This window comes from Megascapheus bottae, chromosome 23 (genome assembly GCF_031878675.1).
Source record: "Megascapheus bottae isolate mThoBot1 chromosome 23, mThoBot2.hap1, whole genome shotgun sequence".
NCBI classification, from domain to species: domain Eukaryota; kingdom Metazoa; phylum Chordata; class Mammalia; order Rodentia; family Geomyidae; genus Megascapheus; species Megascapheus bottae.
Window position 1 is genome coordinate 22,813,637 of NC_143531.1, and position 17,845 is coordinate 22,831,481.

The 17,845-nt window shown below is 39.0% G+C and overlaps 1 protein-coding gene across 1 annotated transcript in view; it reads left to right on the forward strand.

Annotated features, from left to right (window-relative positions):
* Lrba (LPS responsive beige-like anchor protein) overlaps positions 1-17,845 on the forward strand; it is a 400,347-nt gene that overhangs the window by 355,834 nt on the left and 26,668 nt on the right. The window contains exons 49-52 of the mRNA XM_090356865.1: positions 3,213-3,302; positions 7,791-7,968; positions 10,963-11,025; positions 16,067-16,222. Coding sequence (XP_090212991.1) covers positions 3,213-3,302; positions 7,791-7,968; positions 10,963-11,025; positions 16,067-16,222 — 487 coding nt within the window. The remainder of the gene's footprint in view (positions 1-3,212; positions 3,303-7,790; positions 7,969-10,962; positions 11,026-16,066; positions 16,223-17,845) is intronic.

A 17,845-nucleotide genomic window follows, 5' to 3' on the forward strand; every position in this document is an offset into this window, starting at 1 on the left:
TTTTGCTATCTATATCATATAGATGATTTTTCTCTCTGGGATTTTTCACCCTGTTTTGGTGAAGTAGTTGTTATAGATCCATAACAATGTTGGTGAGACTTTATCCACTGTGAATAAATACAACCTTAAATATAACTAACTAGTCATTTGAGTCATCTTTTTTTAATCTACTAGTGTCAAAGCTAGATTTACAGTGGCTCCAAAGGACACTGAGGCCTCTTAGAGAGGCAAGACTTGAGACACCCTCAGTTATTCCTCAGGTTTAGTTCGGGTGTGTGGAGGAAAAGAGGAAAACCACCCACAGGATGATGTAATTTGAAACAGAGAAAGATTACTGGATGGCCTTGTATAACTATAAACATTGAGAAGAGGGGCCAGGAGTTTGGCCTAGTGGTTAAAGTGCTTGCCTAGCATGCATGAAGACCCAGGTTCGATTCCTCGGTACCACATACATAGAAAAAAGCTAGAAGTGGTGCTGAGGCTCAAGTGGTAGAGCTCTAGCCTTGAGAAAGTCCAAGGACAGTGCTCAGGCCCTGAGCTCAAGCCCAGGTCTGGCAAAAAAAAAAAAAAAAACATTGAGAAGAATGAACTCTAAACTGTGAAGTCCTATTAAACATTGCCTGGTACAGAGATAGACTAGAATCTTCAGACCACTTTCTAATGAATAATGTTACTAATGTCAGAAGCTCTGGATATACTAATGAAAGCATATTTTTTAGAAAGTTATTTCATTGGTTTCCCTGTCCCAAGTATACAGTGCACTTAGATGTTATTAGTTACTAAATGTTGCACTGAGTTAACTTATTTACTTTGTTACATTCAAAAGCCTAGTTTCAGAGAGAATAAAACAGTCTTTGTTAAGTGAAAACCAAATACTCCACTGAGCCAAGACTCCTTCCCTTTATTTCATTTTATTTTCTTTATTATTTTATTCCTCTCAGTCTATCTAGTATGTATCTAAATTCTCTGTTAATTTATCCTCTCTATATGTCTATCTGTCTATCATTTTTTTTAGATATACCTAGTCATGTAAGTATGCATTAGTTGGCACAAGAAGCAACAGAATACCCAGCCTGTTGATAGTCTCTCAATAGTTTCCCCATTTGGAAATCCATTAATAAATTCTTTAGGTAATAGTTGAGTTGCTGTTTATAAAATATAAATATGTGGTTTCACGGGAGTATCTTGAAGTGCATCATCTTTTTTATTAGTATATATTTCAACATCTGGAATGCTGCCTGCTGAATTCACATTTTATTATAGGAAGTACGAGCAGGCTATTTACAGAAATAATTGGGAATTGATGAGTAAGAATGTTAAATAATAATGCACACTTTTAGTAGACACGTTTCATCAAATGTTTTTTTCAGTGCCATTCTGCTGGGTAATGGTGGTACAATTATTGCTGAACTGAGTTGATTTATAAGGACATTGATTTAGTGAATATTTACTGAGGACCTACGATGTGCCAAGCCCTGGCAGCACAGAAGTACTTGGCCACCTCTGTGGGGCTTGCTCCCAGGGCCTGGGTACTGTTCTTGACGAGCCTCTTTGTGCTCAAGGCTAGTAGCACTCTACCACTTGAGCCATAGCACCACTTCCACCATCTCTGTATTCAAGGAGATTTCTGGGCTGAGTAATATATATATGCATATATATATATATATATATGGGTGGGGGCTGAGCAGTATGTGTGTGTGTGTGTGTGTGTGTGTGTGTGTGTGTGTGTGTGTGTGTGTACGTGTACATTAGTGCCAGTCCTGAGGTTCAGATACAGTAACAACATGAGATAAACCTTAAGGGGAAGAGAAAAAAAAAAGAAATAGCGTCACACAGTACATTAAGAACAACTATCACAAAGATAAATCTCTTGTATCCTGGAGTAAACTCTTGTATCCTCTTATAAACTTCCATATCCTGGAGTTCATTTCACTTAGCCTCATCCTATATGGTCATATGTGCATAGCTTTTGAGCTATTATGATCCTCTGTTAAGGGAATCCTAAATGTATACCAACTGCTACAAATATACTGTATATATATTTATTTGTGTATTTGAAAATGGAAAGGAAAAAACGGGATGAGATGGAGGGGCTTGGGGGAAAGAAAGTGGGGGAAAAACATGGGAAGGGGTAACAATGGTCAAGAAATAATGTGCCCACTGCCTGATGAACGTAACTGCAACCCCTCTGTATATGACCCCAACAATAAAATAAAAAAAATTTTCTTTTTAAAAGCTAATGCTGTACCATTCGAGACAAAGCTTTACCTTCAGCTTTGGCAGGATAACTTTTTGGAGATGAATCTCATGGACTTTCCCGTCAGGGCTCTGTTCAAACTGAGATCCTCAGATCTTAGCCTCCTGAGTAGCTAGGAGTATAGACATGAGCCACCAGTGCCTGGCTAAGCAATGTAATTTTGATAAACTGATTTGTGCACATTGCTCCAAGAATACTAACAGGGCTCAGCATGGTGACTTTTATCTGTAGTCCTGGTTATTTTGGAGTCTTCCCTTCAGGGAAGATCATGGTTTGAGGCCTGTCTAGGCAAAAGTTTGAGAGACCCTATTTGAAAATCAAACTAAGCATGGCAGTACAGTCCTGTACTCACAGCAGGTAGAGAAAACCACTGAAGCCAAACAGAGCAAGTAAGAGCAGTATCCTAAAACAAAATAGCAAAAGAGCCAAGAATGTGGCTCAACTGGTAAAACTGTTTGCTTGGCAAATGTAAGGCTCTTGAGCCTAGGCGGGGTATGCTTTTTGAAGGGCTCGTGCACACTGCAGAAGGTATACGTTTGGCCCCTGGTTAGTCTGGCTTGTGTATGGGAACATAGGATAGCTTTTAGTTTGTTGTTTATAGAGACCACCAAGAAGAATGCACTTTCCATCAGACCATTTCCATAGGTGTTGGGCCTATGAAACAAAACAGAGAGGAAGCCAAAAAGGAAGGCTTTGTGATTCTGTAGAGGTGTTCTGTTTCTCATCACCTGCAGGATGAGAAAGTCCCACCATTTTCAAGGCCCAGTGTCCACCATTACTGCGGCATGACCTCACCCTAGTCCCTTTGCCGTGCTTAATAACCTTACTGTGAAAACTCAGGCTGGCATTCCGCATGAACCAGGCCAAAAGCAAAGCATGTCCTGGTGGCTGTTGAGGTTCTGTTGCCTGTAATTAGCACTGCTTAACCCCCAGACTTGCTTGTGCCTTTTTTCAGGCCGTGGAAGCTCAGATCCGAAGTTTTGGACAGACGCCTTCTCAGCTGCTCATCGAGCCCCACCCTCCCCGAGGTTCTGCCATGCAAGCGGTGAGTGCTGCCTCCCCACCCTCCCACTCCTCACTTCTTTCTGCCCAGTTCATGCTGCATTCCACCACACCTGTGCCACTCTTCCTATAGCAGCAACTGTCAACGTGCATGAGCAGCCAGTGGCCTGGCCTTCCCTCAGTGATAGAGAGCGTGGGCACTGCCCCACGGCTCCAGCATTTTAGAATTATCAAATCTCTTCGCTGGGCAGATAAAAGGATTCCAGGCAAATAGGGCCAATGGAGTTCCAGGTTTGATCTTAAGCATTTCCTAAATTCATTTCACTATTGTTTTTCTTTTCCTTCTTTTTTTTTTCTTAGTCTATATTATTTGTGCAGAGGGTGTTTCATTCTATATTTCCATCCATGCATAAAATGTCCTTTGATCATATTTACTTTTTCTACTATTTTCATTCTCCTCCCCTTTTTAAACAATTTTAATAAGTTTTATTATTTCATTTTCATACATGTATATGAAGCACTTCCATCAGAGTCACCTAGACTATGCTTACTCTTGATATCCATTTGGGAATTTTAAAGTGAATTCCTATATGTAGGGTACTGTTGCTAAAGGTCAGAGACCTAAAGAGGTCTGAAGGGATCTGATGAGTTGGCATCTAAAACTTAATGACAGTGGTGTGTAGTATGTCTCCTGGTTTTGAGGGCTGCATTGGCCTTTCTGCTCTTCCTACCTTGGCTCACTCTGCTTCTCTTTTGCATGCTTGTTAATCATGCAGGAAGCTAGACCAGGCTCAGCCAAAGTATAGCAATGGCCTAAGAGAGGGCAGAGTTAAAGCTTACCTTTGAACTCACACATTACTTATTTCCCATTCCATTGGTCATAGTAAATTAAAAGGTACCCCATAATCAGGACTAGAACTGCAAAATAATGTAGGTGTTCTACTTTTATGGTTCTCAGTTCTTAAATTGAAGGGGGGAAATGTTTGGCAAGCAACAAATTGAATTGCAAGGTGAAAATAAAAAAACACTATGGATATTATTTTTCTCGAATTATATTTTCTTGTTTTCCTTTCATATAATGGTTTGCTCATTATTGTTTGAGATTAAGAAGAGATACTGTGTATATAATCCGTTTCTGTAAATATTATGAATAATGTAAGATCAACCCAAATTTCACGTTGTGGTTTAGAAATACCAGAATTGTGACAGGTAGAAAAAGAGCAAGGGTGAGAGAACAGAGAGGCTCTGTCTGCCCCTAAGCTTTCTGCTGTGTCTCCTGTTCTCTCCTCACTCTCTCTTTGTGCCTTTTCCCCTTTCTCTCATATTCATGTGTTCCGGTCTTCCTTTTCTTGGTCTAGCAATATGCATCAGCCATGACAAGCATTTAGAAAATTATTTGTGCCATCTTTGCCCCTACATGTTTTTAAGTGAGTAAAATCAGACTTAAATGAATATAAAAGGTGACATTCGTGGACAGAAAGACTACACAAAGAGAAAACATCTTAGAACAATGGAAGATAGTGCCATAAAAACAGTGAGAATGATGAATGTCTGGGCTTTGGAATTCGTTTTCGTAATGGCTAGTTGGGGAGAGTTGGCTGCTTGGATGCTGGCTAATGGAAGGCCCTCTGCTGCCCGTTGACTTGCATCTGGGTCACTGCACAGCCTGGCTCCTGGAGGCAGATCGACCTCACTGCCCCGAGGTGGGAGTACTGGAGAGGTACATGGTCCCCTGAGGATGAGACCCTCTCCCCTTATTGTTGTCCTCTGATGTGGATATCAACTTGCTTAAATTTTGCTTTCCACATATATACATGGGTAGAAAACAAAGGCGTATGAAGAAGAAACCAGAATTGTTGGCAAGCTCTCACATCATCTGGGAAAGCTGAATGAGGTTTGCTCAGCGGTTTCCTGCTACTCAGACCTGGCTCACAGAATCACTCAGGATCCAGAGGATTCCCTGTCCTGATCCCTGACTTGTCGGTTGCTCTGCTCTTCACAGAGCCCACCATTATTGCTGAGCAGCCTCGTAGGTTTGGGTGTGGGCTTCCATATGCCAAGCACTCCTCCGTGGTGTGATTAGCCCAGGATGTGATGGCGTTCCCTGTGGCTCCCTGCTGCCTGCCTGGGGAGCTCCAGTCAGGATGGGCTGCAGTAACCCACTGGAAGGACAGCTAGTGGCAAGGCTGCACTGACAGTTGTGTGTATGGGGTCTGCAGCTTACTGTGGAAGTGGCCTGACCTTGCCCATGTGGCAAAGAGCTGGCCCTCCACAGTCACTATGTAAACAAGACATTCTTCCTACACATTAGAATGTGTGTGTGTAGCATAAACATTGGACTTAGCTCAGTGTGTGCTCATAGTTAAAATAAGATGTGTTAAGCTCAGATATACCTATGAGTTTCCTTGCAGGCAGACTTTATGATTATGTTGTACTCTAATTTTCTCAGAGTTTATAAATTGACTTTAGTAAATATTATTTTAAAACTATGTAATTAGCAAATAAGGCTTGCTACTCCAAAAATGATGTTTATTTCCCATCCCAGGATTTCTTTAAAACTAGCTTAATAGACATTGTCCCCGCCATTTTTCCCCTCGTTTTAACTCATTTCATAGAATTCCTTCACAACCACATAAGTGCTTCTTTGTATGAGAAAATGACCTAGCAATATCAGGGGTTTAACCATCAAAGGTCCACATATTTATTAATTGTTTTTAGTAACATTCAGATGAGTTCCCCTACCAACTCAATACAACCCCCCTCCTCCCTCTCTCTTCTTTCTCTCTCTCTCTCTCTCTCTCTCTCTCTCTCTCTCTCTCTCTCTCTCTCTCTCTCTCTCTCTCTCTCACACACACACACACACACACACGAATATAGCAGAAATTAAAGCCACCTCGTGCTGCGTTAAGTGCATGAGCCATAATATACACCAGGTGTAGTAATTAGCAGGCACACGAAGGCTGCCTATTTGTCTGGTTTTGCTGCTGTTGCTGTATCCCCCTGTGTTTTCACACCATCAGATAGTTGGATTTAATTGAGGCCACATCAGATGAGGCATTACTGACACCTTTAATTGAATGAGCATCCAGGGAGGATTAACTCATAATATTGATTGGCTTTTAGCCACTTGCTCAGAAGGGTGTCTGGGTAGCTTATTAGTTGCCTTTATTTACACCTTTATGCAAAGAGTGCAAATAGGAATTCTTAGCGCAATATGTTTTTCTAAGTACTCTTAATAACTTTTTTAAAAGGACTGATAATAAAAATGCAAATGTGTTTAATTTTTTATTAGCTGTTCTGAATAAATACGTGTTAAATGTATGTGCCTGCCCATTTACATATACCTGGTGTTTTGAAATATGGCAGCAGGAAAGCAGCCAGAAGTGCTTCATCAAAGTGCTTCAATTCTGAATGATACTAATCAGCTATTAGAAAATAGACGTGGTAGGAGAGGACTGCTAGAAATGTACAGTGCAATTATAACATGATAGCAGACTACCACCAACTATAAATAAAATCAATAAATCAGAGTGATGTTATAGGTGTCAGGGAGGATGACATATGAGTTGTGGGAATGTTGAAATCCTTCGTAGTTTTCAAGATTTATTTTGTTGCTGGTTATTAGAATAGATAGTATTTTATTTAACATTTTCAATTATGTTTTGCTTTTCAAAGCGCAAATCAAGAGTATCGAGCTTTCATGTTTTTACCTAGAGGAGAAGGGCATCTAGGTATTTCTCTTTATCCTGGGGACCTCAGGAAGCAGTGATATTTGCATTACAATATGCAGCGTTTATGACTGGGTACACTATATAAATATATTGTTTTTACAAGTACGCTTAATTATGCATTGCTTTGAAACCCCTTTATAATTAAGTTGGTATATTACATTCATAAATTAGTTCTCTACCATAATATATGCATGCTGTCTGACTATTGTTTATAAATATATTTGGCTTAATTATCTTTTTACTTAGTTGTCAAAGTCTTCTTGCTGATTCAAGACCACTTTTGACAGTCTTTTGAAATTACCTTGGCTTGCTTGGCACCTATTGTGCCTATATTCATTCTATCTATCTATCTATCTATCTATCTATCTATCTATCTATCTATCGTTCCTCTCTCTGTACTACAACTAAAAGATAATTCCATGATAGCCACTGGAACAATTTAAGGTAGTCCCCAGAACTTTGTCCACTTAAATTCTAAATTAAAACATTATTTTAGCATTTCATGGCAGTGAGCAGGAAAAAATTCTCTCTCTTTTTCTCTCTCCATATATACATATACATATATATATTTCTGTTCATGTATTCTGCTTTAATCACCAAAATTTTTAACTAATTCCATGTGAAATGCAAACAAATCATAATTGATATTTCTGCTAGCCTTTCCAAACATTGTGCTTCACCCTGCAGGCTGTGCTAATGGTATGTTCCTCTTCTTTTCCCGTACTTTCTGTCTGCCTTTGTCTTCTCCTGCCTACATCCTTGGTCTTGTCTTGCCCACTCAACAGTATCTCCTCCTGCAGAGCCCACTGATGTTCACCGACCAGGCCCAGCAGGATGTTATCATGGTCCTAAAGTTCCCCTCCAACTCGCCTGTCACCCACGTAGCAGCCAACACCCAGCCTGGTTTGGCAACTCCTGCCGTGATCACAGTCACTGCTAATAGGCTCTTTGCGGTGAACAAGTGGCACAACCTTCCTGGTGAGTAAAGGGATGCCATTAGATAGGGTGAGTGCTGCTGAACACTGCAGAAAGATACCACGCTATCTGCATGAATATGTTGTGTCAAAACCTAAGCTTTGAATTCTGTATCTACAGTCTGAATCAAAATGGTGAAGTTTGAAAGGCTAATAAGAATCACACCTGAGGCATTTATCTTATACTTTGGTATTATTTCTGAAATAACTTACTATGAGACTCTTAGCTTGTATGAATTGATTAGATAATCCCCATTTTTTTATTCATTCATTCGGCTTATTATAGGACCATGAACACCTTGGATTGTGAGAAACTTGCTCTTTTCTTTCCCTTTTGCAGTGCTGGGATGAACCTAAGTTCTCTTTAGCTGTTTTGTTGTATTTTTTTGGTTTTATCAAAGCTGAGGACCAAACTGAGGGCCTTGCATTTGTCAGGCAAGTGCTCTTCCACCGAGTGAAATCCCCATCCCTGAAACTAGGTTTTTACACATTTTTGGCAAGTCCTGTACAACTGAACTACACACATCTGTAGGCATAAGTAGGCCATGATATCTGTATCTATAGGTCATGGGCTACTTACATTACACAGCCCAAATGTTTGTGCCTTGTGTAACTCCACTAAATACCAAATAGCCGTGTTGAGCTGCAGTTGGAAGAGGTTGGGGCTTATCTATGACAGCCCCACATCTTCACCTGTGTTACACTGAGCCTGGGGTACCTGTTTTGTGGAATAGCACAGATGAACACCAGTTTGAACCATTTTTCTGACACAGATTTTATGACCTCTCCTTTGTGACTTACTGCCTTTCATTAGAGCTGGAGTTTTGGGACTTGGATCTTTTTGGCCATTACCTAGAAAAATATTTTTATGAAATAAGAAAATATTTTAAACTCAAGAGATTACAGACTTTGCCCCCAAACCATTGTTATAGGGATGTTTTCAGAGATAGATTTATTTTTGTAAGCTCTTTTTTTTTTGTCTTGCTCTATAGTGCTATGGAACCCAGATTGGCATGAAAAGAAATAGTCTTGGTTTGGGGGATGCAGCTCAGTGACAGAGCATATAAAAAGGCCTGGGCTTGATTCCCAGCACTGCAAAAACAACAACAGTAATAACCAGAAAACAAGTTTATCCCCCTCCCCCTCCATTCAAAGGACTTTGAAGACCTTCTTTCAAATAAGATAACAGCAGTTAGTGTTTACAGTGCATTTTCTAGGTATTTCTACTACCATTGTAACCGTTTTTCATGTATACACTCATCTGCTTGACAACTTGAGGAGGCTGAAAGTTCTCTATTTAGGTTGAAGCGTATGGTGTTCTTTTTTCTATAGGTTGTAGTGGTCAGTGACTGGCCATTTCCTATTGTCTGGCCATTTTTCAGATAAAAAAAACTGGAGCAGGACCCCAGCCTCTGTACTGGCAGCTGGGTTTTAATGCTTCCGCAGTCACAGGTTCTCAGAAAAAGAGAGAACTTTCCCTCAGTGTTCTAGTCCTGGCTCTGCTGTGCTGCACCCTGTCATGCCAGTGGCATCCTGTGACCTCAGCAATAGCAGTGAATCACTGCTACATTAGCCTCTTCACTTTCCTACATGTTTACAACTTTTAGTGACAAAAATTTTATTTACATGGGTTTTGTCAGTATTAATGGTCTTCCAAACATCCTCCAGAAGTTGGTATTACTAACTGGGGGAAATGTGACAACATTTCTAAAGTAAGGACTGTCAGAAACAATTCTTAGAATCTGTTACGTTTTTAATATGAGCCATGAAGTAATATAAATGTGTCAAAGAGCCAGGCACTGTGGCTCATGCCTGTAACCGTAGCTACTCAGGCTGAGATCTGAGGATTTGTTGTTCAAAGCTAGCCCGGGTACCAAAGAATGTGAGACTCTTATCTCCAGATAATTACTAGAAAATGGGAAGTGGGCCTTTGCTCAGGGGGTAGGGTTGTAGCCTTGAGCTGAAGAGCTCCAGGACAGTGCCCAGGCCTAAAGTTCAAGGCCCATGACCCACAAAAAAAATAAATAAATAAAAATAAATGTGTAAAAGACAGATGCCGATCAGGGTGGATAACGAAGTCATTTGGGGAAAAGAGTTTAACTTAACAGAATTAAAAAGCCCAAAGATCATATTCTAGCCCCTTCATTTTATGTTCATGATTTCCCAGTGTTGCACAGCTAGCCAGGGACTATTCTTCTCCATCTGAAGTGGTCTATCTTTTGCACAGAAATAGCTCATTAAACTATCTTTTCACTTAAAAAATAAATATCTTTGAATTTTTAAAGCCATTTTGAGAATGGAGCAAACTATTCATAGTACGGATTGATTTTTCTAACTCATTTGCCTTCCAAGTATTTTAAAATTGAAACCATGGAAATATTAAATATTAATACAACTTTTTAAAAACCCTCAATCCAATCTTTAAGAAAATATTTCAGCCAAATGCATTTAACTAAAACATTTATCTGCGGATAGCTTGCTTTATTTTTATTCAAACTTTCCATTGATTGATTCTAAGTGATGGATGAAACGTTAAACGTTCCCTGACTTAGAGCTTTCCCTTTCTCCATCATAAACTGATAGTTTTTTTGTGGATCCTTTGTGCTGCAGCATTCAAAACTGCCTTTTTAAGAAGTAACGAAAAAATGGTATTTGCTACAGTCAGCAGATGGCTGTCACATTTTGTTTTCAGCACGCTTTACCACTTAATTTTGTTTTGTTGCAGAATCAGAGTCTGCCAGTCAAGCATCTGCTATAGCTTATGGCCTAGGACCGGAGCCACCACTGATGGCACATGTTCAGGACAGCACTAATCTAAAATAAATGTTTAATAAGCTAACCATAAAAGCACCTGGATTTTTATTCTTTCAATTTCTTAGGACTACATTGAGAGATTTGGGAGTTAGAAACAATCCTACATAAGGCTTGACTTACATATTTTTATGTAGTTTAATATATGAAAAATAATCTCTTTTTTTAAATCTTTTGTGAATTCCAGCTCATCAAGGTGCTGTACAAGACCAGCCATACCAGCTGCCAGTGGAAATCGATCCTCTCATAGGTCTGTCACTTCCTTCTCTCTTTGCGATTCATTAAGCTCTGTATGGTGGCCCTGAAGTGTAGATTACAGTTGTTTTTCACTTGCTGGTTGCTGGGAATGGAATTTTCCTGATAAACCATTTGCATGCAAATTGGAATGCAATGAGCTGTGGCTATGCTGGTATTTCATCAACTCCCCCTCGTTGGTTTGCCTAATTTGAACAGGCCTAGGACGCGTGTCACTGAAAATTAATATGGATGCTGTAATAATGTGTGATTGAGAATGCGCATGAAGTACTGTCAGGATAATATTGGATCTTTTCATCACTCAGACTTGTTGATGAGCAGAAGCAGGGCGCGTTATGATGAATTGGTGCACGGGTAATGTGATGGAGCTCCTTTGCTAGGGAAATTTTCATAATAACAGTGGGGTTCTTAGTACTCTGTGTTGTGAAAAATAAAACCTGAGTGCCAGGGTTTCATCATTAGAGGAGATCAATCCTTTCTTCCTGGACCCCTCCGTTCGTCTGAGGGGATTAATGTGCACTTGCAGAGTAGTTTCCAAGTTGAAATATATTGCCCAGACAATGCTACTGTTAAGATATTTGTATTCATTTTTCTAGGGTCCTATAGCCCAATAAATTGCTATTGGAGCTTAAATTTGTTCAGGGGGAGAAAAATAGCAAAGAGATGGGAAAGAGCCATGGGGATGGAGTGAGAGCATCCCTAGCAGATGACTTCGAATTTGTAATTGCAGTTGTGCTTTTGGGGTAGGTTAGCTGACATTTCCAGCTTGGTATTTCTCATCCCTATGTATGGAGAATTCAAAAGTGGCATCACTAAGAATGTTCAGGCCTGATACAAAAATGCTAGTCTTTAACTTTCAAGATAAAGCAAGAAATTGCCTCACAGAGGCCATAGACTGCCAGCACAGATGTTTGGCTTGTATTTACCCAGTTTCTCCTGCAGATAAATTTGTTAGAATGTTACCATTTTTATAGAAAGCATAAGAATTGTCAGATTTATTATTTTAAGATCCAAGATGTCTAGATGTATATAAGCCTTAAAAAAAGCTTTAAAATGTTTGTCTCAGTGGAGAGTTGATGGTTGTCGTTCACAAAGAGATTATATCAGGATGAACAAAAAATAACCTTATTATTTCACCAGTAAGTCACTAAGTCTCATTTTGTTTTGTCACATATTAAAAATAAAGTTAGGCATGATGGCTCACACTTCTAATCTCAGCTGCTCAGGAGGTAGAGATCCAGAGGGTTATTCTCACTTCAAAGCCAGCTCCAGCAAATAGTAAGACCCCATCTCAACAGATAATTTAGGAGTGGTTACTCACACCTGTCATTGCAGCTACATGGGAACCATAACTAGTAAGATCACTGTCTAGGATCCCTAAAAAATAACTTAAAGTAGTAAAGCGGGGAGGGCAGGTGTATGGTCCCCAGTGCCTAGCAAATGCAGGACTCTAAGGTGAAACCCTACAATACTAAATCATGCTACACAAAGGGCTTACTTGTGTAGTTTTAAAAGTTAGAAAATAGTAAAACTCAGGCAGGGCACTGATGGCTCCCACCTGTAATCTCAGTTACTCAAGAGGCTGAGATTAGAAGGACTATGATAGCAGGCCAGATCTGGCAAAAAGTTTGAGACTATCTCTAAAATAACCATGTAAAAAAGCCAGATCAGAGGCATGATTCAAGTGGTAGAGCACCAGCTGAGCAAGCAAGCCAAGTAAGTGCGAGGCCAAGTTCACATCAAAGTACTGATCAGAAAAGAAGGAAGAAGCTTGACACCAGTAATCCCAGTTACTCAGGAGGCTGAGATTTAAGAATCATGGTTCAAAGCCACCCTGGTCAGGAAAGACTGTGGAATTCTTATTGCCAAAAAACTACCCAAAAAGTCAGAAATGGAGCTGAAGCTCAAACAGTAGAGTGCTACCCTTCAGCAAAAGAGCTCAGGGACAATGCTCATGTCCTGAGTTCAAGCCCCAGGACTGGCACCAAGGAGAAATGGAGAGGGAAAGGAGAATGGAGTTGGTACCTGTAAGTTTTTGTTGTTGTTCCCATTCTGGGTTTGAACTCAGGGCATGGAGTTGTTCCTGAGCTTTATCCGCTCAAGGCTAGTACTCTTTTACTTGAGCCATAGTTCCACTTTGGGGTCTTTGGTGGCAGTTAGAGATAAGAGTCTCTTGCCTGAGCTAGCTTTGAACTATGGGCCTAGATCTCAGCCTCCCCGGTAGCCAGGATTATAGGTGTGAACCCCCAACACCTGGCTTACTGTAATATTTTTAACATGATGCTAGGGATCCAGCTCAGGACCTTATGTGTGCTCAGTGCATGCTGTACCACTGAGCTACACTGCTCAGCAATAACATTTCATAAACATTTATTAAACACAGAAAACAGCGCTTATTAGTATACATCTTTAATGAGACAGATGTGGCATTCTCCCCCAATTAACTCAGGTATTCATGGGCAAGTGAGACAGGATTTACCCACAGATCTATCCCTATTATTTTGTTTTTATAGATGGGAGCTCTAACGAATATTATTCACATAAGAAAAGAGATGGAAAAGGAGTCTATGAACTCTTTGTGATTATGTGGCAGAATATACATAGTGATCTTTTAAGAATTATTTTTATGGTCTATTATTAAGTTATCTCATTTTAACCTTCACTGAAACTTAATTTCAATGTTGTGTTCCTTGATACTGTGGTTAGATCCTTATTCTGTTTATTGAGAGGCATCTACTTATGGCATATGATCCCTGGGACTTTACTTCAGTATCACAACTTAAAAAAAAATTTTTTTTCTGTATTTACCTCCCAAGAGGTTTCTCTCCCCTGGGTAAAGTGCCATAGGGAGATTCTGCATGGAAGGGAAATAGGTCATTATTTTATCTGGGGCTAGAAGGGCATGCAAGATGGGAGACAAAAAAGGAAAACTCGCAAGAGAGTTCTCAGGCAAATCAGTCTCAGGCAAGAGATTCTATGAAAGTTGAGGAACTAGCAATTGATTCCATTAAAACCATCTGTGCCTCTGCACCCTTGGGAAGGCATACTGTAGTGGTATGCATGCCTCAGTTTGAAAACCGCTTCTTTTGTCAGATAGGCCTGATTTTCATTAAATAAAATACTTTGAATACTGAATCTGAAGATGCTTACTAGAAAGAGCAATGAAGTACTATAAAAGTTATTACCTTTAAGATAGACAGACAGACAGAGGCATACATATATATATATATATATATGATACATAGATAAGGAGAGTGTAGGTACGTATGTATATACTACATGGATTGTTGAAACTTTTACTATATTAATACATGAGTACTTGTGATCGTTCAATTCAAAACTGTGCATGCCTAGGTGTGTTAAGGAGATCCTCCTTCAAGGTGATAAAAAAAATGACCAGTGAATTTATGCCATAGATCAAGAATCATATAAATATACATACTGATGAGAAAAACATCTTTCCAGTTACCACATGGCATGAAAATACAGCAGTAACCTGTATAGAAAAATACCACATACATTGTTTTTAATTGCTAGGTTTCTTGGAAATAAACAGTGAATCACATAACTTCACAGTTGTTGGATAATGCCTCTCTGCAATGCTCTGTTATAACCATAAACACTTTTCATCTGCCAGCAATTTCCTTTTGTGGGAAAGGAGAGGCAAAAGTGATCTGCAACTGGAATGCTACTGTTATTAGTTGCTACCATTAACCTTCCCTAGAGCAAATTATCCAACCCTTATCTACAAATCTTAAATGCTTACACTGTGTCACCAGACTCTGGCAGACTTCCATAGAGTTTCACATGCTCATGTTTGCACACACACATTGGTGCACATGTTTACATGTTTGCATACCCATTTTCTCTGTTGTCTCTGCCATGAAGACGGGTGTGTTTTCTCAGTCCTCTGAACCCAGAGGTTCTCAGCATAGCACTGGAGAGTATTTTGAATACCTTGTTTTTCTTTTGGGCCTTTTGTTAAACTACCACAATAAGTAATGTTGTATATATGTTGTATTGAATACAATGTATTTTTTAATATTATGATTCATTCACATTTTGTTCCTCAAGAATTAGAAACTACAGGAAAAGAACTTAGTAATTAAATTTCCAAATTCGTTTTGTCTGATCTCAGATGCAGTCCCAGCTTCTTTCCCAGTATACTGTTACTTGCATTGGAAAATGCTAACCCACAGATCATAAGGAGCAGAGCTCACTGATTGGCTTCCTCATAGCAAAGCAAGCATCTCAGTGAAAACCTCCTTACTAACAGTTGCTCATGTGGTACTTTCCCATGTGCATGGTGTCACTCTGACCTCGTGCCTTGTGACAAACCCCATCTTGGGAGCTGTGTAGCACTTGAATCACACTGCCAGCCTGTCTTGTTTTATTGCTTAAACAAGGAGCAAAGAAGTGGCGGTGTGCTGTGCTTTGACTTTTTCAATTACGAGAATCTTTAATAAATAGTCATTCTAGCCTTTTGCTTACATGCAACTGCAGATGTAATCCAGGGAAGAGGGAGTCCCCATCTAGTCAAATTAAAGACTCGCTAAAGGCAAAGTCATATAAAATGCTTCAATACTTCAGATATATGACATTTCATTTTAATGGCTCTTCCTTGTGACAAAGTGTTAAAGGCAATAGATTGTCACAATATGAATCCATTCTCATGACAATAGATGTAATAAGATTGTCAGAAACACAAACCAAACTAAGATGTGATCTAAAAGCTATAATCTAGTTTGGCCCTGCCCAAGAGCTAGAAAGCTCTTTTTAAGATACACTATGTTGTTATTTCTTTCCTTCAAGCAAAAATGGTTTATTGTGATGTTGTATTTAGCCATCCACATTCTTCCAGAAGTTTCATGTTTTCCTATTTGCTTTTGCAAATATTATTTATCCTTGAAGTTAAAGCTGTTTTAGAATGTGCCTCCTCTGTTTCCTCACCCCCAGCTCCCTGTTTGACAAGCCATAGACCTTCTTTGGTCATGTGTGCTTAGAGTCGTTCTTTTTCCTTGTCTCCATTCTCACAGCCAGCAATACGGGAATGCACAGGAGGCAGATCACAGACCTTCTGGACCAGAGCATCCAAGTCCATTCGCAATGCTTTGTGATCACTTCAGACAACCGCTATATCCTCATCTGTGGCTTCTGGGATAAGAGCTTTCGAGTCTATTCCACAGACACAGGTAATGTATTTGCTGGTGAACTAAGTTTGTGACTTAGTAGCATTGACAGGCTTAGAATCATTTCTTAAGTTATTCCTTCAGAGATTATAGAAATCTGAAATCTATGAAACAGGACATTGTTTCCCCCTTTCACATAGTCTACTAAGGTAGCTTCAGTGTATTGTCCCCTGGGCATGCTTACAATATTTGTTTTTTAAGGCAAAGCCTGGTATACAATTACCATATATATTTGTAAATGCATAATCATGTGGCAAGTGAGTACACAGAAAGTTACATTTTCCACTTTCATATTATTTTAAGAGATTTCTTTGCCCTTTTGAATAGTCTTACTGAAAGCTACACTACCATGAAGCAAAATGGCCAACTCATTTGATACGTTACAGAAGCTTTTGTTAAAGTAATAAAAGATTATGGTTATATATGCATTTTCATGTATCTCCCTCCCAAAGGACAAGCCAAGCTCAACTCGGCCTTAGCGTAGGACACACAGCATAGTGAATGATTCTAAATCTTGCATATTGGAAGTTGGAAAACATCAAGAAATATAATGCGATTTATTTTAGAAACTGCTAAAGCATAAATTTGTGAATATATATGTAAATATATGCCAATATTTAACGTGATTAAATTGAGATGTTAGCTCATTATCACTAATCAATATATACTCTAAAAGTAATTTTTTGTTTTGTTTTGGGGCCTTGAGGATGAAACCAGGGCCTCAGGCCTGCTAAGTGTACACTCTACCAGTTAGAGCTGACCATGCACCACCGGTTGTAAATACTTCTGTGGAAACAAGATCTACATATATCTTGATTAAGTGTTGTATGTATGAGAAAATAATTGAAATTTTCAATCAGTTAAGTACTTGACTAAATCTCCATTCAGCCTTGTTAATTCTCTTCATTAAGTGTATGAGCTCTTGTTCCTCACTTAGTGAGTATGGTAAGATGAACAATTGATAAGGGTATGCTGGCAGTTTATTGGATAGTCAAGGAGTTGGTCTTAAGTGTACAGTTTTGTAACATGCTGAGAGAGAGCAGAGAAAATAAATTGAATACAAGATATTCATGCTAGAGGTTGTTTTGAGGCATAATTCTGTTTTTTATCTTATGAATTGGTGAAATAATCTATTCAAATTTATGATCTATTGAAAAATCTGTGATTTTTATCTTTATTGTATAGATTCATGAAAAATTTAAAAAAACAAGCATGATTATTCAAGCTTTTCTGAGTGACTGGTCTTTATATATACTTAAGTCTGTGAAAAGGATTATTTTTGAACCTCAAAATCCAGTATCTAAACTGCAGTGGGGATTGGTAGACTTTCCTAAACTTCTTTACTTCCTATTGAATTAATATTTCTCTGATTTAACCATCAAATTCAAATTTAAATATCATTTATGGTTACAATAATCTTAGTGTGATCTGACTCAGGTTGTCCTTTTTCCAGACTTTCAGGTAAAACCCTTCAAATCCTCTCTCACACAAGTGTGTATGTTGTGTGTTCATACATTTTTAATTTTATATTTAAATTTACACAGTAGAATTTATTATTTTTATAGTTTACAGCTCTGTTAGTTTTGCCAGTGAATAGCCATAAATAACATGGAATTACTAAGTAAA